This window comes from Talaromyces rugulosus, chromosome II (assembly GCF_013368755.1).
Source record: "Talaromyces rugulosus chromosome II, complete sequence".
NCBI classification, from domain to species: domain Eukaryota; kingdom Fungi; phylum Ascomycota; class Eurotiomycetes; order Eurotiales; family Trichocomaceae; genus Talaromyces; species Talaromyces rugulosus.
In genome coordinates this window covers 614,707-635,427 of record NC_049562.1, presented here as the reverse complement: position 1 = coordinate 635,427, position 20,721 = coordinate 614,707, and the positions used below count along the sequence as shown (strand labels likewise).

General features: G+C 52.2%; 10 protein-coding genes across 10 annotated transcripts; 4 read left to right on the top strand and 6 right to left on the bottom strand.

Annotated features, from left to right (window-relative positions):
• Nucleotides 1-192: 192 nt before the first annotated feature.
• On the bottom strand, nucleotides 193-1,185 carry TRUGW13939_02669 (uncharacterized protein; the record flags this gene model as incomplete). The annotated part of the gene is made up of 3 exons (XM_035485860.1): nucleotides 193-252; nucleotides 310-680; nucleotides 747-1,185. The coding sequence occupies 3 exons, from the start codon at nucleotides 1,183-1,185 to the stop codon at nucleotides 193-195; spliced, it is 870 nt and encodes a 289-aa protein (XP_035341753.1).
• A 647-nt stretch (nucleotides 1,186-1,832) lies between these two features.
• TRUGW13939_02668 (uncharacterized protein) lies at nucleotides 1,833-3,500 on the top strand (the record flags this gene model as incomplete). Its single annotated transcript, XM_035485859.1, has 1 exon — nucleotides 1,833-3,500. The coding sequence occupies one exon, from the start codon at nucleotides 1,833-1,835 to the stop codon at nucleotides 3,498-3,500; it is 1,668 nt and encodes a 555-aa protein (XP_035341752.1).
• Nucleotides 3,501-3,683: 183 nt separating this feature from the next.
• Nucleotides 3,684-4,514, bottom strand: TRUGW13939_02667 (uncharacterized protein; the record flags this gene model as incomplete). Its single annotated transcript, XM_035485858.1, has 1 exon — nucleotides 3,684-4,514. One exon carries the CDS (start codon nucleotides 4,512-4,514, stop codon nucleotides 3,684-3,686), a length of 831 nt encoding a protein of 276 aa, XP_035341751.1.
• Nucleotides 4,515-5,028: 514 nt separating this feature from the next.
• TRUGW13939_02666 (uncharacterized protein) lies at nucleotides 5,029-6,576 on the bottom strand (the record flags this gene model as incomplete). Its single annotated transcript, XM_035485857.1, has 1 exon — nucleotides 5,029-6,576. One exon carries the CDS (start codon nucleotides 6,574-6,576, stop codon nucleotides 5,029-5,031), a length of 1,548 nt encoding a protein of 515 aa, XP_035341750.1.
• Nucleotides 6,577-6,966: 390 nt separating this feature from the next.
• TRUGW13939_02665 (uncharacterized protein) lies at nucleotides 6,967-8,138 on the top strand (the record flags this gene model as incomplete). Its single annotated transcript, XM_035485856.1, has 5 exons — nucleotides 6,967-7,227; nucleotides 7,280-7,421; nucleotides 7,473-7,631; nucleotides 7,710-7,877; nucleotides 7,948-8,138. 5 exons carry the CDS (start codon nucleotides 6,967-6,969, stop codon nucleotides 8,136-8,138), a joined length of 921 nt encoding a protein of 306 aa, XP_035341749.1.
• A 519-nt stretch (nucleotides 8,139-8,657) lies between these two features.
• Nucleotides 8,658-10,488, top strand: TRUGW13939_02664 (uncharacterized protein; the record flags this gene model as incomplete). Its single annotated transcript, XM_035485855.1, has 3 exons — nucleotides 8,658-9,333; nucleotides 9,381-10,018; nucleotides 10,072-10,488. 3 exons carry the CDS (start codon nucleotides 8,658-8,660, stop codon nucleotides 10,486-10,488), a joined length of 1,731 nt encoding a protein of 576 aa, XP_035341748.1.
• Nucleotides 10,489-10,598: 110 nt separating this feature from the next.
• Nucleotides 10,599-11,444, bottom strand: TRUGW13939_02663 (uncharacterized protein; the record flags this gene model as incomplete). The annotated part of the gene is made up of 3 exons (XM_035485854.1): nucleotides 10,599-10,718; nucleotides 10,780-11,241; nucleotides 11,391-11,444. The coding sequence occupies 3 exons, from the start codon at nucleotides 11,442-11,444 to the stop codon at nucleotides 10,599-10,601; spliced, it is 636 nt and encodes a 211-aa protein (XP_035341747.1).
• Nucleotides 11,445-12,004: 560 nt separating this feature from the next.
• Nucleotides 12,005-13,581, top strand: TRUGW13939_02662 (uncharacterized protein; the record flags this gene model as incomplete). The annotated part of the gene is made up of 3 exons (XM_035485853.1): nucleotides 12,005-12,043; nucleotides 12,098-12,157; nucleotides 12,229-13,581. The coding sequence occupies 3 exons, from the start codon at nucleotides 12,005-12,007 to the stop codon at nucleotides 13,579-13,581; spliced, it is 1,452 nt and encodes a 483-aa protein (XP_035341746.1).
• A 129-nt stretch (nucleotides 13,582-13,710) lies between these two features.
• TRUGW13939_02661 (uncharacterized protein) lies at nucleotides 13,711-14,953 on the bottom strand (the record flags this gene model as incomplete). Its single annotated transcript, XM_035485852.1, has 3 exons — nucleotides 13,711-13,907; nucleotides 13,967-14,866; nucleotides 14,932-14,953. 3 exons carry the CDS (start codon nucleotides 14,951-14,953, stop codon nucleotides 13,711-13,713), a joined length of 1,119 nt encoding a protein of 372 aa, XP_035341745.1.
• A 736-nt stretch (nucleotides 14,954-15,689) lies between these two features.
• Nucleotides 15,690-20,193, bottom strand: TRUGW13939_02660 (uncharacterized protein; the record flags this gene model as incomplete). The annotated part of the gene is made up of 5 exons (XM_035485851.1): nucleotides 15,690-16,426; nucleotides 16,474-16,769; nucleotides 16,822-17,048; nucleotides 17,096-17,221; nucleotides 17,275-20,193. The coding sequence occupies 5 exons, from the start codon at nucleotides 20,191-20,193 to the stop codon at nucleotides 15,690-15,692; spliced, it is 4,305 nt and encodes a 1,434-aa protein (XP_035341744.1).
• Between the last annotated feature and the right edge of the window lie 528 nt (nucleotides 20,194-20,721).

The window sequence follows — 20,721 nt, the reverse complement described above, 5'->3', positions numbered from 1 at the left end:
GCTTATGACAAGGGCTTTGCCGAGTTTAAACGCTGTTTCATTGAAATTGGGCTTATATAGTCGTATAGTCGATCCATGGAGTTCTTAAGAGTTGCTATTGATTATAGAAGACAGTTGAACAAATTCTTGGATTTTTGATGAATTAATACAAACCTCGCTAATTTCAAATGGTAAGAAATGGACGTGAGAGTCCTATTTCGCAGCCCCTTTGGCAAGCTTCTCTAGCCCATACCCAGCCGAAACCATCTTGTCCTGCAATGACCATCAGTGGACTATCAAAAGTTTGAAAGAAAAAGGGCAAACCCCTACCAATACAAACTGGGGGAGATAGGTGGTAGCAAACCGGACCGCCCCTGCCTGGCCTCCAATCCAGATTGTCCCTGTTGTGCCAGCAAGAATCTTGTCTGCCAGTTTCCTGGCATGCTGCACGGTGTCTACCCTGACAGCGCCGTCATTATAGACACCGTCCTTTTCTTGGATGTGTTCATGGATCTGGCTCTCCAAAGACTTGTAGATTGACTCATCCGGCAGCTTCCAGTCTTCAAAATGCTTCCAATTCTGGGCATTGCTTCGGACAACACCGGTCACGACAGACAGGACATTAACGCCAAACGGCTTCAGCTCTACTCTCAGCGTTTCCATGAGAATTTCCAGGGAACGTTTGGATCCAGCCAAGGCACCTAGATTTTACGACATTAACTCTACAGCATGGGTCATGGGGACCAGAGCAAATGTTTACTACTTACTGCAGTACGGAATATTTGCATGTGCCGAAATACTCGAAATGCCGACCACCGTGCCTTTACTCGCGATCAACAAGGGGGCGAACTTTTGAGTGACCTCCAGGGCACCCCAGTAGTTGGTATCGAACATCCGCTTTGCTTGACCAATGTCTATGTCGAGGGCTGGTGAATACTGGTTAATGGCGGCATTGTTGACCAGGTAATCAAGTGTCCCGTTCGTGTCCCGCTTCACAGCCTCAACTGCTGCAGCTATACTGGTGGATGAAGTCACGTCAAGAGACAGCAGCGCCACCGCGGGGAGCTGTTCGAGCGATAACATGGTAGAAACCGTTCGCGCGGTAGCAAAAACTCGAAGCCCATGGGATTGAAAGGCTTTGGCAAGGGCTGAGCCAATGCCTCCATCGCTGCACCCGGTAATAAGGACGCTTTTTTGGTGTGGCATGGTGGTGGTTTAGGGAGAATACAGGTCCGACCTGCCTTTTAAAGAAGTCGAGGCATACTTAGTCATCCATCAGAGTCTGTGACTTTCTTTGTTTACCTACACGTGATAAACATAGGTCTGTGACATGCCTGTACATTTCACGATGATCCCTGCGAACTATGAGTATTTCCGTCTTTATCCCTGCAGGCTGAAAAGAAGCGATAGCGCGACAGCGCCGCTGTCCAAGTGCACCACAGTTGCCAGGTCCATTTATCATCCACGGGACTATCGCACATAAGTGACCAGGCGATCGCGGGGATGCCTATCAGAATCTTGCCCTAGAATATGGTGTAGACGGATCAGACAAGTCTTGCATATAGAGGCGGTGGAGATGGTTACGGAATTCTTTGTTACAGGGCTCTTTTTTTTCCAGATCAGGAACTTACTAGTTCAAGAAGGGGTTTGCGAGCCTTATTGGACTGGTAATGAAAGCCTATATCCAGAGCAAGTCACCCAATCAAGGCTATGTTATTGTTTGTTGGTTCTGCTCGACCGTAGTCCGTCAATTAATTCGCCGAGAAGTGCCAACCTCGGGCTATATCTACCTTGATATTTATTCCTTTGTGCAACACCCATTCCTAATACATCTATTTGCATTATTGTTCGCAATGGTTTCTCGTTTGTCGGACATGTTCGGCTGGATGGCGTCCATGGGAAATGTGTCGACAGCTGCCTGTCGCTGTTTTCCTGGAGACGCGTGCTGGCCATCGACAGTCCAATGGAACGATTTCAACAGCAGCATTGGAGGAAAACTAATTGCCTCCGTGCCATTGGCAGCCCCTTGCCACGAGAATGGCGCCTTTGCAGCCTGGAATACAGAAGAATGCGCTGCTCTCCAGGACAATTGGTTCCTGCCAGACACTCATTTAGCATCGTCCTCGTCGCCCATGTCGTATCTGTTCACAAACAACAGCTGCAACCCATTCCTGACCAAAGAAACCAACTGTACATTGGGGAACCTGGTCACTTATGCAGTCAATGCAACCAGTGCGACGGACATACAGCAAACCCTCGCCTTCGCCCAAGACCACGATATCCGGCTGGTTATTCGAAATACGGGCCACGATTATAATGGCAAGTCGACTGGGGCCGGAGCACTCGGACTGTGGCTTCACCATCTGGATTCACTCGAGTACGTGTCTGAGTACAGCTCTCCGTCCTACTCCGGCCCAGCCATAAAAGTGGGCGCCGGTGTATCGATCTATGAAGCTTACAAGTATGCCGATGAGCACAACGGTATTGTCGTAGGGGGAAATTGTCCCACGGTTTCGCTGGCCGGTGGTTATACCCAGGGAGGAGGCCACGGTCCACTCGCATCGAAATACGGCCTGGCCGTTGACCAAGTGCTCGAGTGGGAGGTGATCACTGCCGACGGATCGTTTTTCAAAGCATTATCGACGCATCATTCCAGCCTCTACTGGGCTCTCAGCGGGGGTGGCGGCGGCACATATGGTGTCGTTGTCTCGTTGACAGTCAAAGTCCACCCGCAAGAGGCTGCTGCCGCTGCAGCGATGTCCTTTGCAATACAGAATACCTCGACGGGCGCAGACGATTTTTGGACCGCAGTCACCACGTTTGTCGAGTCGTTGCCTAGCATGGTTGACACGGGCTTGCAGGTCGGATGGATGCTTGTGCCTGGCGCCTTTATAGTTTCATCAGCCTCTGGCCCAGGAATATCCCAGCAGACTATCGACGGGCTTTTCGAAAAGACGATTCTACCGCTCAAAAAGGCCGAGATTCCTTACCAGTACAGCTCGCAGCCATTTCCCACTTGGCTTCAGAGCTACGAGGCCTTCAACCTGCCGTCAGCAAACGTCTCGAATGCAATTATGGGAAGTCGACTGATCCCTCGCTCTGTGGTCGAGGACCAAACACAGAATCTTATATCTGCGCTTCAAACCATTGTCCAGCACAACTTTGTCGCCGTTGGGAACTCAATGACCGTTGCCAGCCAAAAGTCATCCGACGTGTCTGTCAATCCATACTTGCGTCAAACAATAGTGCATCTGAGTCTCGGCACATACTTCAACTACCAAGATTTTGCGTCCAATCTGCAAAACCAGGACATCATGACCAACACGCTGATCCCGCTGCTGGCTGCCCTGACTCCAAACGGGGCAGCATATTTGAATGAAGCCGACTTTCAGCAGCCGGACTGGCAGTCGGTGTTTTATGGGGCGAATTACGACTTGCTGGATAAGGTTAAAAGTGAGTACGATCCGCTAGACTTGTTCTATGCGTTGGGTGCAGTGGGTAGTGATCGATGGGAAGAGTGAGAAGATGGTAGGCTTTGCAGGATGCAGTTTATAGCCACTCGTTGAGATGGATTAGTTGTACTTTAAGGGGACGATGAATACTAGAACATAACATGCTTTGCTTTTATTAGTCTATCTATGATAGAGCAAGAATAATCAGAATATGGCCGTTTTCGGAGCCAGGTTGGATCGAACCGGTGCATCTCATCGTTGGGATGCCTCTTGTGTCTCCCAGATTTCCTCTGCAAGGAATTGCAATTGTTCGTCGTCAAGTACTATATCTCTTTCCTTCGGAGTTGCCGGTGCCCGTAGAAACACTTTTGCGAAGTCAAGTTTGAGTGGTCCACCAGTAACTACCGTTGTATTGCGCTGGCCTTGGTGGTGAATGTCGATTTTCTGTGTGCGATGGATTCTATCATCGACCCGTTCCCACTTCTCAATCGTGATTCTTGGCTCGCGCTGGCCGATGGCGAGAGTGAGGGCGATGTTCACATCGTGTCTTGCTTGATCAAGCCAGAAGCGCACATCCGAGTTCAGCTTCGACTGTGTTTCTGTCAGGGCCACTTCTAGGACCATGGTTGGTGCGTTTCGATGATGACCTGGCGGCGGTCTCTTTGGAGCCCATTCGAAGTCTGCCATCTTTCTTCCACGATTTCCCTCGCCATACGGAGAGGATCCCAACTGTTTGATGGCATATTTGAGACCGATTTGCTGGAGGGAGTCGTCAAATAAACGTGCGAAGGTAAGCGAGGCGATTTCATGAGCTGGAGATGGAGGCATTTTGAAGAGAAGAAGGCGGGACAAAGGATCAAATGATACCCAGAGCCAGAAGGCGATGTGTGTGTCGTCAGTGGTATTCAGAAAGCCAACAGTAAAGACTTTTTCGTCAATATCAGTCAAGAGAAACCATTCGCTTGCGTTCTTTTCTGACTGTTCATCAAACTCGAGTAGGAAATCACTTATTCCTGTGTAGCGGTGCCGGGGGATGGAAGGAGCGAGGTTGGCGAGGAAACCCTCACCGCAGCCACTTTCCATTTTGCTGTGTATAGGTGAGGATCAAGCTAGAATAAGAAATATTATAGCATTAGATTATAATTGCTGATATGATGACACTGTCGGGTTTGCTATACCTGTTAAACTGATTTGCCAGAGAGAAACTGGAGACTGTGCTTTTTGGTATAATAGTCAAGAAAATAGTCATCTGAGGAGTGAGGTGAGGTTTTCTGTGAAGGCAAAGTAACTATGACGAACCCTCGCCTCACATATCAACCATGGTACTAGTGGCGTGAGGGGGAAAAGTTCTCAGCATGTTGGAGATTAATCAAAAAGCCTTATTCAACAAAAGGGGTCAGTGATAGAATACCTGAGGTGAAATAGAGGTGAAATAGTTCTGTTGGTAAAGGTTGTTGATGTGAGAGGAAGAGGAAGGAGTAATTGATCAATAGTACCAAGTTTTTACATTATAGTATGGTATATTGTATATTATGACAGTGTCAAGTCCAAATTAGCCTTATTACTATTTACATAACTTAAAAGAAAAAAAAAGATATTACATCTCCTCCAGCTGAATAGTGTCGGTCTTGGTGGCCAGTGTCTGCGCGGCCAGCCCCTTCCCGTTGGCGTTGCCGACAACCTCCGCCTCCAGCAAGACCTGCTTTCTCGCCTGCGCCAGCGAGATGCTCTGGTTGTCCTGGTCTTGCGCAATCGAAAACACCTCAAACAGCCGGTCAATCTGCTCGAGCGACAGCCGCGCCGTCTCGACATAGAACAGCCACAAAAAGGGCACAAACGCGAGGTTGAAGAAGCCAAACATGAGGTAAAACCGCCAGCCCAGCTTTTCAATGCCCAGCGGCGTCACCAGCACAATCACATACACAAAGACCCAGTTGGTTGCTGTCGAGATGGACGTGCCTACGTTGCGCATCGACTGCGAGTTGATCTCGGCCGGATACAGCCAGGGGATCGAGAGGAACGAGGTGCCAAAGAAGAAGTTGTACACGAAGATGAACACCACCGTGAAGATGGACATGTTGTAGCTCCCGATGCGCACGCCGACGGCGATCATGAAAAAGGCAATGCCCTGGCCCATGGCGCCCGCCAGCAGTAGTGGCTTGCGGCCGAGCGAGTCGATCGCCAGCATCGACGTCGTTGCCCAGATGGTGAGTGCGTGGCTGTACACGGCCGACAGGACGAGGGCGAGGCGATCGGACAGTCCGACAGACTTGGTGAGCACGACGGGCAGGTAATTGGCGATGATGTTGACGCCGCAGGCCTGCTGCATCAGCGCGAGGCCCGCGCCCAGCAGGATACGGCGCAGGTTCTGGCCACGGCCGTTTTGCAGGATGCTCGACAGCGCCGCGGTTTCATTTTCGACCTCATGGGTCACGGTGAGGGTGAGGATGCGCAGCACTTTGGTGACTTCCGGGTCGTCTACGTCCAGGCTCATCAGTCGGGCGAGAATGAGTTTGGCCTCCTCCTGGCGGCCACGCGAGACAAGCCAACGCGGGGATTCGGGCATGATGATGGTGAAGATGAAAGTCACGATAGACCAGAACGACTGAAAGGCCAGCGGGAATCGCCACGAGACAGAGTCGTGAGGCAGCCAGGTGAAGCCGTAGTTCATCCAGCTAGTCACGGCGATACCGAAGATGTTGAGCACCAGTTCCATGATGACGAGACGGCCGCGATGGTGCTGTTTACACGTTTCAACCTGCCACATGGGGATGGCCGTGGTGTTGAGTCCGGTGCCAAAGCCACCGACAATACGACCAATGATCATGTGTACGAGCGTGCTGGCGGTGGCCTGCAGCAGGCCGCCAACGGTGAGAAATGTGCACCCTAGCATGATAGCCTTGCGACGACCAATCCTGTCACCTATGAAGCGTGACAGGATGGCGCCGAAGATGGCACCCAGGTAGTAGGTCGACGTGATCTGGCCCTGGATGGTGGCATCGGGGTTATTGAAGGTGTCGAGGAAGTTTTGGTTGGTGAGAATTCCACCAAAGACGCCCTGATCATAACCAAACAGGAAGAAACCAGCACCACAGGCAATGGTAATGCCCCTAGTGAGGCCCCTGCCTTTGATCTGCGAGAACATGGCGATCTATATCAACCTATATCACCTCCTGTCTCAGAACTCCCGTATCAACGATGCATGCTAGGAAAAGTTCGACTTGCGGGGGTCCCCAGGCGTTTATGTGCGTGATTTCAGGAGTCGAACCCGGACATTTTCCCCAGCTCCTTTCCCCAGACCCAGGCTGGCGTTGCATATTGCAGCGATTTGTGGATACGACAATCCTTGGGAGCCAAAATTCGTCGATTTTCCTCTCGGGTTTCCCACCGGCGGCGGAGTCCTTAGCCGTGTGGTCTTGGTTTGCTGCCGATCAACGGCTGAGCAGTTAGCCGATGTATAAACGAACTCATTAGACACTGTGATCACTATTGCTTCGAGCAATTGCTAGATTCAGATTCAGATCTGGAGCTAGACATGGAAACGCCGCCGTTCAGTGCGCTCCCTCTCGACCCCGGCCACCCTCCGCATTCAGCATGGGCAGTCTGGGGTGCTGACGACGAGCTGGGCACGCTGAACCACCTCACCGACAATGTCGTCGCGGCAGCAGCCAGAGACGGAATCCGGACGGGGACTCGTATAGGGCTGAACTGGACGCTGCAGCAGATGAAAAGACCCCCACCATTCCGGAACGTGCTCGAGCACCGGATCAACACGATCGAGGGCGGGGGGATGCATGTGTGTTTTATTTTAGCTCAAACATATGGCATAGGAATTGACTTTTGTATAGGATGACACGCTTCATTTCAATACGCAGACGAGCTCGCAGTGGGATGGCTTTCGGCATTGCGGGTATGAGAACGGGCTGTTTTATAACGGCGTGGCCGGCGAGGAAATCCTGCACAAGCGGACCGAGAGGATAGGGATTCACGGTATGCGCATCAAGTAGTCCTCTATTTATGTGTATTTACTGACAAGAACAGCATGGTGCAAGCAAGGCATTGTCGGACGCGGCGTGCTGGTTGATTTCGCGTCGTATGCAGCACGACACAAACTCGGCTTCAATGCGCTGAGCAGATCGACAATCTCGTTGGACACGGTAAAGCAGATCTTAGAAGAAAACAACACCGTAATTCGCAGAGGTGATATACTTGTTATTCGGACCGGCAAGTACTTGAATTACCGGTACTCTGGAATCTGCAAAAACTAACTCATGCAAGGCTTCCTCCAAGCATACGAAAACGCCACGGCAGAAGAACTGCACCAGCTAATGACGTCTGACCCTCTCGAGTACCCGGGCGTTGATAATTCCAGGGAGTTTGCCGAGTGGCTGTGGGATTCCGGATTTGCGGCCGTGTGCACCGACTCGCCGGGGTTTGAAGCGATGCGTAAGTATTCCAACACTTATCAAGCAACTCTCCAGAAATCCTCGTATCTGTTCTAACTGACACAAAACAGCCCCTCAAGGTTTCTTCCTCCACCCGGTACTCCTCGCCGGCTTGGGGATGCCCATCGGCGAGCTGTTTGCGCTGGACGAACTGGCGGCGCAGTGCGAGAAGACAGGGCGGGCGACGTTTTTTTTTACGAGTGAGCCACTGAATGTTGTTGGGGGGGTGGCCAGTCCGCCGAATGCGCTGGCTATTTTTTAGTTTTATATAAATACATAATTATTGAGGTTCTGAATCTGATTAAGCTTATATAGATCGCTAACCGGGCTGCCGAAAGGGGTAGGTAAGCACCGTAATAGCTATGTTATGGCACTATGTTATAGCAGTATGTAATAACGTAACGCAGCGTACAAGGTGTTCATACAGGCAATGTATAAACGAATAATAATCAAATATAACCCATTTTATAATTGCTTCACTTCGCTCCGCAATAAATGTAATGATAACATCTCGGCTACTCCTCGCCGAGCCCTCGGATCTGGATCCTGGGGTATCCCGGTTAGCGCCGGGCTCGGCGTGGGCAGCCAGTCAGCGCGGCGCCCGGACCGCGGACAACGGAGCGAGCCTGTATAGCGATTACATGCCCTCTTGTCTATACGATAACACTCGCCCACACTAAGATCTGACCTTGTTCCTTCTTTTCCTCGACTCCTCTTTCTTTCTTTCTTTCTGCCTTACTTCTGCCCACACCAGCAGTCAAGACAAGAGAGTATCTTCACAATGGCAGCCCGCTCCCTTGCCCGCGGAGTCTCCGCGCTCTCCTCTTCCTCTCCCCGCATGGTGGCAAGCTCGAGGTCGCTGGTGACTGCTGCTCGCACAGCTTCGTGGCGAACACCATCAGCATCACTCAGACGCAGCCTGCATGCCTCTGCTCGCAGCTGGCAGGCAGCCACCACATCGGCCGCCTCGACGGCCACCGAGTATCCCAACTCGCACGAGCGCGTCGCCACGCCCATCGACACCACCAACTTCATCGACAACGAGTTTGTGAGCTCGCAGGCCACCACCTGGATCGACCTGCACGACCCAGCCACCAACAACTTGGTCTCTCGTGTGCCTCAGAGCACCGACGCCGAGCTCAAGGCGGCTGTTGCCTCGGCCGAAAAGGCCTTCCCGGCCTGGCGCGCCACTAGCATCATGTCCAGACAGCAGATCATGTTCAAGTTTGTTGCGCTCATCCGCCAGCACTGGGACCGCCTTGCCGCGTCTATCACTCTCGAGCAGGGCAAGACCTTTGCCGATGCCAAAGGTGACGTGCTGCGTGGCCTGCAGGTCGCCGAAACCGCCTGCGGTATCACCACGCAGATTACCGGAGAAGTGCTCGAGGTCGCCAAGGACATGGAGACGCGCAGCTACCGCGAGCCCTTGGGTGTTGTTGCTGCTATCTGTCCTTTTAGTAAGTTGGAAACACTCTTTATAGCAACCGAAGACTGACACCGCCAGACTTCCCCGCCATGATTCCTCTCTGGTGCATCCCCGTGGCCACCATCACCGGAAACTGTGTCGTCGTCAAGCCATCTGAGCGAGACCCTGGCGCAGCAATGATCCTGGCCGAACTGGCCCGCGAGGCCGGCTTCCCTCCTGGCGTGATCAACATCGTGCACGGCTCGGCCAAGACAGTCGACTTCATCCTGGACGAACCCGCCATCAAAGCCATCAGCTTTGTCGGTGGCAACCGTGCGGGCGAGTACATCTACACACGAGGCAGTGCCAATGGCAAGCGCGTGCAGGCCAACCTGGGCGCCAAGAACCATGCCACCGTGATGCCGGACTGCAACAAGAACCACGCGCTCAACGCTATTACCGGCGCTGCCTTTGGCGCCGCGGGCCAGCGCTGCATGGCTCTGAGCACGCTGGTCATGGTCGGAGAGACCAAGGAATGGCTGCCTGAGCTGGCGGAACGTGCCAAGGAGCTGAAGGTCGACGGTGGATTCGAAGAGGGCGCTGATCTGGGCCCTGTCATTAGTCCGCATAGCAAGAAGCGTATTGAGGACTTGATTGCTACTGCTGAGAAGGAGGGTGCTACTATTCTCCTGGACGGCCGTGGCTACAAGCCAGAGAAGTACCCTAATGGAAACTGGGTATGTTTTCTGTACCCTTTTCTCTCTATACTATATACTAACTAACTGAACAGATCGCACCTACCATCATCACCAACGTCACCCCCGACATGACCTGCTACAAGCAGGAGCTTTTCGGCCCCGTGCTGGTGTGCCTCAACGTCGACACACTAGACGACGCCATCGCGCTGACCAACAGCAACGAGTACGGCAACGGCGAGGCCATCTTCACGACATCCGGGTCGACGGCGGCTCGCTTCCAAAAGGACATTGAAGCCGGCCAGCTGGGCATCAACGTGCCCATCCCCGTACCTCTGCCCATGTTTTCGTTCACTGGCAACAAGAAGAGTGTTGCTGGCGGCGGCGCAAGCACGTTCTATGGCAAGCCGGGTATTAATTTCTACACGCAGCAAAAGACGGTCACCAGTCTGTGGCGTAGCGAGGATGCCACGCACAGCAGGGCTAGTGTTGTGATGCCTACGCATAAGTGATATTTTGATATTTACAAGTCCAAAATGTTTATAAATACGACATAGTTTATAGTTTGTATGTGATCAATGGATATTGATATTGAGTCTTAAGAGTACTTTCTACTTGTAATCTAAGCAACCGGGCCCTGGTAGTCGTAGACCAGTCGCGCAAGCACATATTTGTCGCCCTTGGACGCAGCGACACGGCGAGTGTGATAGCGCTGGCCGTCGATGATCTCGAATCCCCAGATCTACACCATTAGCAAGAACACAAGTAAAAAGAGAGAAAGAAACAAAAAAAAAAAGACATACCTGCTCAGCAGACCAGCCATACTTCTCATTACGCACCCAGCTCTGCAACCACAAGCCCTCGCCCTCCCCATACGACAAGCCTTCCTTGTCCTGCACCGTATCGACCACAAACCCGTCAACCGCGGATCCATCAGCCAGTATCTCCCCCTTTAAAAACCTCGTCACTTTCTCTGCATCTTTCGACTGTGTCTGCACCTCCAGCGTTGGTCCAGACGAAGTACCCCGCACAAGCCGACTCTGCCCACTCAACGCACCAAAAATACGATCCTCATGACCGCGCGTGCGCCAATCTGTTATCCGTTTTTCGGAAGACTGGATTCCGCCGGTGGCGGTCTGCGCAATGTCGACTTTGGTGATGGGCGCGTGTGCGTCGTCGTCGGCGTTGGGCTCGATGTATTCAGTGATGGCGAGCGTGACGGTGGCGTAGCCGAGTGCGGTGCGGGTCATCCAGCTGACGCTTTGCTATCTTTCCATTAGTTGATATCAAGTGGAAGAATAGGAGGGAAACTTGCGAGAGCGAGGATTGGGTCTGGGTCATCGGATAGGGTTCTGTTCTGCAAAGGGTCAGCATCATCTCATGTCATGGCACGTCTGATATTGCGGCAAAATACCATGACAAACTCGCCATTCAGGTTCTGAAGGGTGATTTCTGCGGGGGCAGCCATGTTCTATGTATTTCAGGCAGAACCACTTGATTGAATAATAATAATAATACAATAGCGAATGCTTTTTCTTCCAGACAAGTCTCCGAGACATGTAATGTTGAAGATGATGTTTATATAATGCGGGGACAGTGTCCGAGGTACCGACACAAAGCATGTGCAAGTGAGTGACAATGCAACGGGGGTTTTGCCGTACAGGGAATAGCTGTGGAGTAGCAGTACATGCTAGTTATATATTATTATTATTTTAATAATTAATAAATTGGTTCTCTGGTAAGAAATTGATGACGGTCTGACATGTGATAGCACTTGGGTTGTACTCTGTTCTGACGTTGTGTCTTTGTAGACATTACTGTGTATTGAATAAGAAGTCAGAATATCGAGCATTTCACATATATAGTCAATAATATACTCATAACATCATAACAATAATTCAATGAGTACTATGCAACTCTACTTGTAGACAGTCGCTAGCGACCCGCGCGGCTAACTAGCTCCTGAAGTCAATCAACATCAACACCACCTTTCAACAACCTACACTTGAGGCCACAGACGGCGACAACATGTCTCTCAACAAGAAATACGCCAACCTCCCCGACCTGGTGAGCTGCCAGCCAGCCAGCGTGCTAATTGTCCGAATCGACTAACAATCCCAGGACCTCGCTCCAGACGTCTACGAAACCCCGGACCTGACCGACGGCGCTTCCACAGTTCCAGTACTTGAAACCCTTTTCAAAGATATTTATTTCTAAGACGCATAGCTAATGGAAAACAAAAAAAAAAAAAGACCACCGTCCGAAACTCCGACTCGGACGACGAATCAAACCCAGACATCGACCGCAACACGCTCAACACCGACGAGGCGCGTCTCCATTTCCTGCGTGCCAGCGGCGTCGATGCCCGCGAAGTCGATTTTTCAGATACAATTGCTGCAAAGCGCAAAGCATACAAGAACCGCTCGACGCGTCGACGAAGACGGCAGCAGCAGAATGACGGCGATGAAGGGGTTGACGGCGAGGCGAGTGACAGTGAAGAGGAGGAGTCGCTGGAACGCAAGCTGGCGCGGTTACGGCGAGAGACGGAGGAATTAAAGGCGGACATGCAACAACAAAAGGACGGCTCTGGTGGTGGTGCTGAAGCTGGAGCTGATGCTGATGGATTGCTCGAACTGAGCAAAGCCCTGGACACGATTCAATTTGCATCGGCACGCACAAACGCGCAGTTTCCAGATGCCATACTGTCGCAAAAGCTGGAGGCTGCATCGACAGATAAACAGCCAGCCACCACCACGACAGAAAAAGACAGCCAGAAAACGCCCGAGAAAAACGACACGGCAGCAGCAGGCCTCCTTGCACATGCCGCTTCGTTTGATTCCCGACTGGCCCTGCTCGAAGCAGCCCTGGGCGTGTCGTCTGGATCAAACCCTTTTATCGCAGAGAACAGCACCGTCGAGCCATCGCTGCATCCGATTCTGCCTGCTCTCGACCATCTCACTTCCCAGTTGACTGCGCTCACTAGTACGCTGGGCGGACCAGCTGCAACCACCACCACCACCACTTCTTCCTTCACACCTGCGACATCGACACCGGCATCGACAACCGCACACCTCGAAGCCCTCTCAACTCGCATAAAAAAACTCACCACCGACGCCGAGAGCCTGGCCAACGCTCGTCGCCGCGCCAGCGAAGCAGCCTCCAAAGCCGCCGCTTCCAACGTGCGATCCCCAGACCCGGCCGACAACAGCTCATCCAACGCAACCGAAGTCAACCCCAACAACAACAACAACAACAACAACAATAATGCCGAATCCTCTGCCCAGCGAGACGAGCAAGTGGCCAAAATCCACGCTCTGTACGCTACCCTACCAACCATCCAATCCCTACACCCAGTCCTGCCCAGCGTGCTGGAACGCTTACGCTCTCTGCGCGCCCTCCACGCCGGCGCCGCGCAGGCGAGCGAAACCCTCGATGCGCTGGAAAAGGACCAGGCCGAGATGAGCAAGGAGATTGAGCAGTGGCGCGAGGGACTGCGCGTTGTCGAGGAAAAAGTGAAAGAAAGCGAGGGCGCGATGAAGAGCAATATCGATGTGGTTGGGCCGTGGGTTAAAGATTTAGAGGCGCGGATTGCACGGTTTGACTGATTTGAATTGAAGTAATACTGTTGTTGATACCCATGTTTATTGAAAAAAAAAAAGCTATTAAATAATCACATGAATCTATTGTCTATCAACCACTCTATGTGAAAAGAAACATTTGGAAATAATAAAAAATTAAAGCAGCGGGTTCTGTCTATACTCAGCCGCCGCCGAGCCTGTGGGCTTCTCCTTTGCTGCCTCTGCATTCTGCTCGGCCGCCGCGGGCTCGATCCTGGTCTGGCCAGTTTCTGTGGCAGCGGCGGGGTTTTCTTCGCTGGATTCTTCCTCGGAAAGGAACTTTTCGGCTTCGAGGGCGGCGACGCAGCCAGAGCCTATATAATTGTTAGAATATATTTAATACTTTTATGGTTAAGATGCAAAGAGGGCTTACCAGCACTGGTAATGGCCTGGCGGTAGCGTTTGTCCTGGACGTCACCAGCAGCAAAAACACCAGGAATAGACGTGTAGCTGGTTCCCGGCTGTGTGACAATGTACTCTTCGCTGTCTAGGTCGATCTGGCCCTTGAACAGCGCGGTGGCAGGGTCGTGGCCAACTGCATAAAACAGACCATTGGCATCGACCGTCTCCTCCTCGCCGCTGACCACGTTCTTGACCTTGAGATGGGTCATGAGGCCCCTGGGCCCTTCCTCACCCAGAACCTGCGTAGCCACCGTGTTGAAACGCACAGTAACCTTGGGATTCGCCAGCAGACGCTTGGCCATGGCCTTGCTCGCCCTCAGCTTATCCTTGCGCACCAACACCACAACGTGACTCCCATACTTTGTCAAAAACATCGCCTCCTCCGCAGCCGAGTCACCACCGCCAATGACATACAGCGGCTTATTTCTGAAAATGGGCACTGCGCCATCACACACAGCGCACGCCGAAATACCGTTTTGCCAGTACTGCGTCTCGCCCGGCAAATCCAGACGACGCGCATTCGCGCCCGTCGCGATAATCACCGCATCGGCCGTGTGCGCGGGCTCCTCGTTCTCGCCATCGGCCCATTCCTTCCACAGCCTAAAGGGCCGCTGCGACAGATCCACGCGCGAGATGGTCTCGGTGATGATCTCGGTGCCAAAGCGCTCGGACTGCTTGCGCATATCGTCCATGAGCTCGCTACCGCCAATACCCTTGGGGAAACCCGGGAAGTTTTCAATGTCTGTGGTCGTGGTGAGTTGTCCGCCGGCCGCGGTGCCGTTGGCCAGCATGCCTTCGTACATGACCGGTTTCAGTTCGGCGCGAGATAGATAGATGGCGGCCGTGTGCGCGGCGGGGCCAGAGCCGATGACTTTTTTTTTTTTTACTATTAGCTGTATTCTTTTTTTATGTTCGGAAATAAAAAGGTAAACGTACTGACGACCTTGGAGTGCACCATTTTCCTCGGCGTTGTAGAAATCGATGAGGAAGAGTTCTGCTGCAGAGACGAGGCGAGTGCAGCAGGTAGTCCAATGGACCTAATAGAAAAGGAAGAAAGACGTCGAAAGGCCGAGGAGAACACGGTGGCGGTGATGTATTTGTACAGAGTACTAAACTCGTGGAGGGGAAGATTGGGTGAAGTGTGAGTGAGTGGAAAAGAGAGAGAGAGGGGAAGGTAGGAGGAGGAGAGGGGCAGATATAAACAAAATTCGGTGAGAGCCGAGGTGCGCAAGCAATTATGAAATAAAAAAAAAAAAGTCTAGATCAAGCAAGTACAATCTACACCGACCAGCTTAGAAACACAGCGAGCTTAGAAATGGAGACGCAGGAAAATCAAATCAGATCTGATCATCGCATCCTTTTTTGGGTGGTTGTCACGTGCACTGCTTACCAACCGGCCCATGTCTCGACTGTTCTTCTCTCTCCACCGGTGGCATCATCACGGCCCAGATCTTATCGATTAGGCCATCCTCCGAGTCGTCCGAGTCGTATCACTCGGACGATCAATTCATGCCTGGCTCTTTTGTTATTTGACTGCATGTGTCCATTGCTAGTATAAACAGACCGAAATATGATATTGTTACAACAGAAAAAAACAATGCAAAAACCTGGCTACTCCAGGTAAAGGTGTACAAAAGGGTATTATTCATGTGCATCACAAAGTCAAAGGAAATGGTCAACAAAATAATCAAAAACTACACAAGGCCCAGCCACTTCTTCCTCTTCGGAGGGGTATAGTCGTCTGGCTCATCAAAAGGCTGCGCTAACTGGCCATGAGTCGCGGCCTGCTCACTCTCACTGTCCGAGTAATCCTCGTTTTCATAATCATGATTCTCCTCATTCTCATCATCAACATGATCGACATCATCATCAACGTCGGCATCATTGTTGTTAGTGGTGGCCGGCTTCTGCTTCCCCCGGCCCAGCCACTTTTTCCACCCCTTGACGATGCGGTGCGGCTCTGGGTCGAAGCCGCCGTCATACCACAGCGCTGGAACAAGTAATTTGTACGGCGTCGTGATGCCCGCTGGGTCTTTCGGGCTGACTTCCATGTTGAGTGTGATATCGAGCCCACCTTCTAGATTGACAAACGGTCCATCATCGCCCTCGACTTCTGCCTTTTTGGCCGCCTTGGTAGACAAATTCGTGGGCCGTCGATGGAAAACACCAGGTCGCGGCTCGTTGGTAGCTTCTGGTGACGGCCGACTTGCTGCATCTGTGCTGAACCGCCGCCGCTGCTGATTCTGCGCGCCATCCAGGTTGAATTCTTTCGTAGGTGGTGGGCCTCGTAGCGACAAGCGTCTGAACAATCCTCCGCGCGGGTTTTGGCCATCGCCTCTTCCTAGAGACAGCGTGCGCTTCAACTTGCCAATTTGAATGTCCTCTGCAGGAAGATCTGGCGAGTCTGGCGGTGTGGGTGGAGGTGTTGTTCCTATGACGAGTTAGAACAGACTTTAATAATAGCAGTGTAATGCTTACCAGGATGGTACTGCCGAATAGAACACCAGTTCCGCCGCGGGAGAAGGCGCTTATTGTTCCTATTCTTGCCGTCTACATCGTGCGTGAAAATCGGGATCATATCTTCGTCCGTATTCGAGTCCATGTGGTGCACCTTGTTGCGTTTGTTGAGAACATCCGCCATAAGCTCTGGCGGCGGCGCATTGACAATAGCAGAAGAGATAACATTAGGCATGTAGCGATAATCTTTATCTTTGGGCAGGTTGAGGCTGGGGTTTGAATAGAACTGTCCAATCGCTGCCAAATGAACGTCGCCACTTTCACCATGTTAGTTAGACTCTAGATATCTAATGTAGATGATTGGCATACCTCAGAATTGTAACTCGTATCGACTTCTCCGCAGCAAGATCCTGGAGATCTTCAATCAGCCAGGTGCGCTCCGTCTTGTGATTCTTGGCTGTCCAGTGATCATCCAGATCGTCCAGTATCTCTACGCTGCCGTCGAATTTGTTGACCAGCCCAGAGAACATTCCTGCCCTGCTGAGAGCCTTGACCGGGTCGAGCACTCGACTGGTGAGGATATTTTCAAGCCAAACCTGTTTTGTCAGCCAGAATCCAATGCAACAAAGATATGAATACACACCAGTCTTGGATAAGCAATAGGCACGCCCAAGAGCACAATCAAGTGCTTGGTCTCGCCTTTAACGATTTCCCGATGACAACGGTCCCAGATGTGATCGTACGTTTGTTCGCTTACAATTTCCTCGCGCTATTCACCATTAGTATTATTGAAACATGCAACAAAAGAATGGTATTACTTACCATGCGCTCAGTGCGACAGTCGATGCCCAGGAACGAAACTCCCTTTCCAAACGACAAAAACATACTCCGGCTTTTCTCGGTGATATACGGCCCCGGAGCCGCGCCTAGAATCCAGCTAGGCTCATCTGCTTCGGTTTCGTCCGGTACACTCTGGTGCTGGAAGAGCATGTAGTACTTGAAGGCCACATTTCCCAGGCCAGAAAACACTGGCGATCTCATAAAATGGTCCGGATACGAACCAAACCCATCAATGATATCGTGGTCATCCCAGATATTCACCATGGGTATCTGAGAGTTTGCAAGACCAAAAAGGCCGTGCGAGAACCACGACGCATAGTGGTTCAAGTAGAACGTTTCCAGCTCGGCTTTCAAGGCAGCACTGAATGGAGCATTGTGCTTACTATGAGGGTTCTTGATTCGCGTCCATTCTTCAAAGAGGTCGCATTCCTGGACGACTTTGTCGCAGTATATCTGGTCTCCACCGCCAAGCATCACATGGAAAGGGCGCGTCTGATGTTCGTTGAGTACATCCCGCCAGAGAGGGTCGGGGCCACTGAATTTGTCGTGATCCACGTTCATGCTAAACCCGTTGCACGAATGGAACATGATGTTCATCGACTGGCCCTTGGCCGGTACCCAGAAGCCAGTTGCCGGTCCCTCGTTGATGCGATAGGCAACTCGCTCTTGCTTGTCAGTCAACTCGACTTCGATGTTGAACCGCCAGAACGTTACGTCTCTCGCTGGATCAGAATATAGACGGAAACCCTGGATTTCCTCGTAGAATCCGTTCTTTTCCCCATCAGTGGAGCCAAGTCTGTTTGATGGCACCGCTCTTCCAACGCCATCGGCACTGTCGTCGATCGGACTAGGAGAAGTCTCAAAAAGCCCGTCTTCGCTTTCGACTTGGGAGAGATCCACCTCCTCTTCCAAATGATCGACTGGCTTGACGTACAAGGTGCGCCCGTCACGACCGACTTTGACCAGACCGGCTGTAGGATCAACGTATTCTGGAGCAAGTTTCGAGCCGTGCTCCTCTCCAATCTCTCGAGGAGGTGGCGGCAAAAGATCCATTGGTTGGGAGAACAGACGTAGTGTCGGCGGCGTGTCTAGAGTCGATAAAGAGTCGGTAGTCACAATCATGACACTGCCTCGCCAGACTTCCTGCTCGACTGGGCCTTCGGGGCCATCGGTGGTCGTTCGCCTGATACCAAGATAGCGCAGTAATGGGCCACACTTCAAAAAGAGAGGTGGATTGAATCGGTTACGATCGTTAACTTTTGGAATAGGCTTTCGGTAGTCATTGGGGAGCGAACGGCTTAGTCGACGTCGCGTACTCTTGTCCTGTTCCCACCATGCTTTGCCCCTGTCCATATCAACACGCTCAAAGTCTCGGTGTGAAAGGCCTAGCCTTGCTACAGGCGCTTGCCGCCATTCATTCAAAGGAGGTGGTGTCGGAGGTGGAACGTCAAAGGAAACCGTATTTCGCTTCCCTCCCTTCTTCAAGGTCGGAGTGCTCTCTGAACTCTCACTCGGTTCGGGTTGTTCGTTTTTCACCGTCTGGTTCAGAGTTTCGCCGGCGAAGTGGGTGGGTACGTTGCCCGTCTCACGATCAAGGAGTCCTTTCTCTGCTGCCTGTGGTCCAGTAGGAGTCGCAGGTTGTTGTTGGGCATATTCGGATCCTAGCAATCGCTGCGCCTTGTTGCTGCCGGACCTTGACATTCCCGAGGCTCTTGACGGGAAACTTCCGGTGTTTTGATTTGGAGGGATATTTTGATTCGGAGCAAATACATCCTCAGGTGGACCTCTGTTCCCTGCGCCGCCTACACTGACAGTACGGGCATGGCGTGGCATATTCTGTGGTGGTTGTATGGGACCCCGCCGTCCCTGGGTGTCCTGAATGGATGTATATTGTGGTTTTCTCGCTTGTTGGACTGCGGCATATTGAATCTGGCCGGGGGCAAGCTCGCGATCAACAGCCGGCTGTCTTCTCGCGTATTGTTGGGCTTGGCTGTCTCTAGTAGTCTGAGAGTCGATGGTAGCACTTCTACGGGGAACATCGCTGCCCATTTGCCGGGTGTTTGGATTGCCCTCCCTTGGACCATCCGGAGTACGGATGCTCCTGGTCTCCGTCTTGGGAGAAGCAGACTGAGTACCGGAGCTTGTACGCTGGCTCTGCCGCCGAGCAATCTGTTCGCGTAGTTTGCTCTCTGCCTCCACCATCCGTGCCCGCTTTTCTTCCTTGCTCATCCCGACAAGCCTTGTTTCCAGCTGCTGTAAGGGCGATCGATGATCGTCACGCGGTTTGCGGGATTCCGGGTTTGAAGATCGGACTGCATTGGGCCCGCCAACTGGAGAGGCTTGGCTCCCTGATGTTGGTCGAGCAAGAGTTCCAGACGATGATTGCAGCCCTTCTGCCGAGTCGATAGGAGCGGTGTCGGCTGCAGGTGGCGGTGGTGCATCGACAGGGAATGGTCTAGATATAGACTTGGGGCGTTCAGCACGCCGTTGAGATTGGATTTGTTCGTTTGGCACCCCATAAGCATCGCCGTATTCAATTCTCACTGGCGGAAACCCAGCTTCTTGGGGTCGATCCCTCGACCTGGCAGAGAAGGACCGCGTAACGCTTCGATATTGCGGGTTCGCATACTGGGGAACCGCGCCGTTGCGATACGAGGCCGGAGGGGCTCGGGCAACTTGGGGAACTTGAGGAGCTTCTGGAGCTACTGGCGCAGGCGGCGCAGCTGGAGCGAACGGCGGGATTCCTCCCTCTTCCATGGCTGGCTCTGGTGCTGGAACGGGCGCCTGTCTTGCTCGCGTCGAGATGGAGCGGCTCAAGCCGCTATTGGCAGGTCTTGGTTGTGTTGGATCGTAGTTGCTGTTGTGCGAGAGAGACGCTCGCCGAGAGTGTGCTGCAGCCATTGCGTCGTAACTGGTGGATAACGGGTGGATGGCTAGATCAATGGAGTGACAGCAGAGACATGCCAGAGCGAGAGCGGATCAATTGAGTCAGGTCGAACAGTCGTGTAAGAAAAATATCCAAGGAAAAAATAGAATAAAAATAAAATATGAACAAAGAAACACACGCCCAACGGCTCAGGCGAAAAAAGTCGCAGTCGGGCGGCGAGGAATAAATAAACGCCCCAAACGGGTAAAAGTGAAGCGGAGCTCTCCCAAAGAGGGACCGCAGGAACTGGGTTCGCAGTATTATCGAGGAGGAGAGCGATTAAAAACGGTGCATTCTTGGAGCTTGGAGGGAAGAAAGCAACAATGGACGATAAGAAGGAGGAAGAAAAAGAAGAGCGATGGAGGAGACGCAGTAAAAAGAGAGCGAAGAGAAGGCTGGAGTGCGTAAAGCTGGTGGCTGGTGTGGCAGGTGCGTCACTTTATTGGCCGGCCGGCCACGGGCTGCAAGGACAGATTGATATACAACATTATTAGGATAGTAAC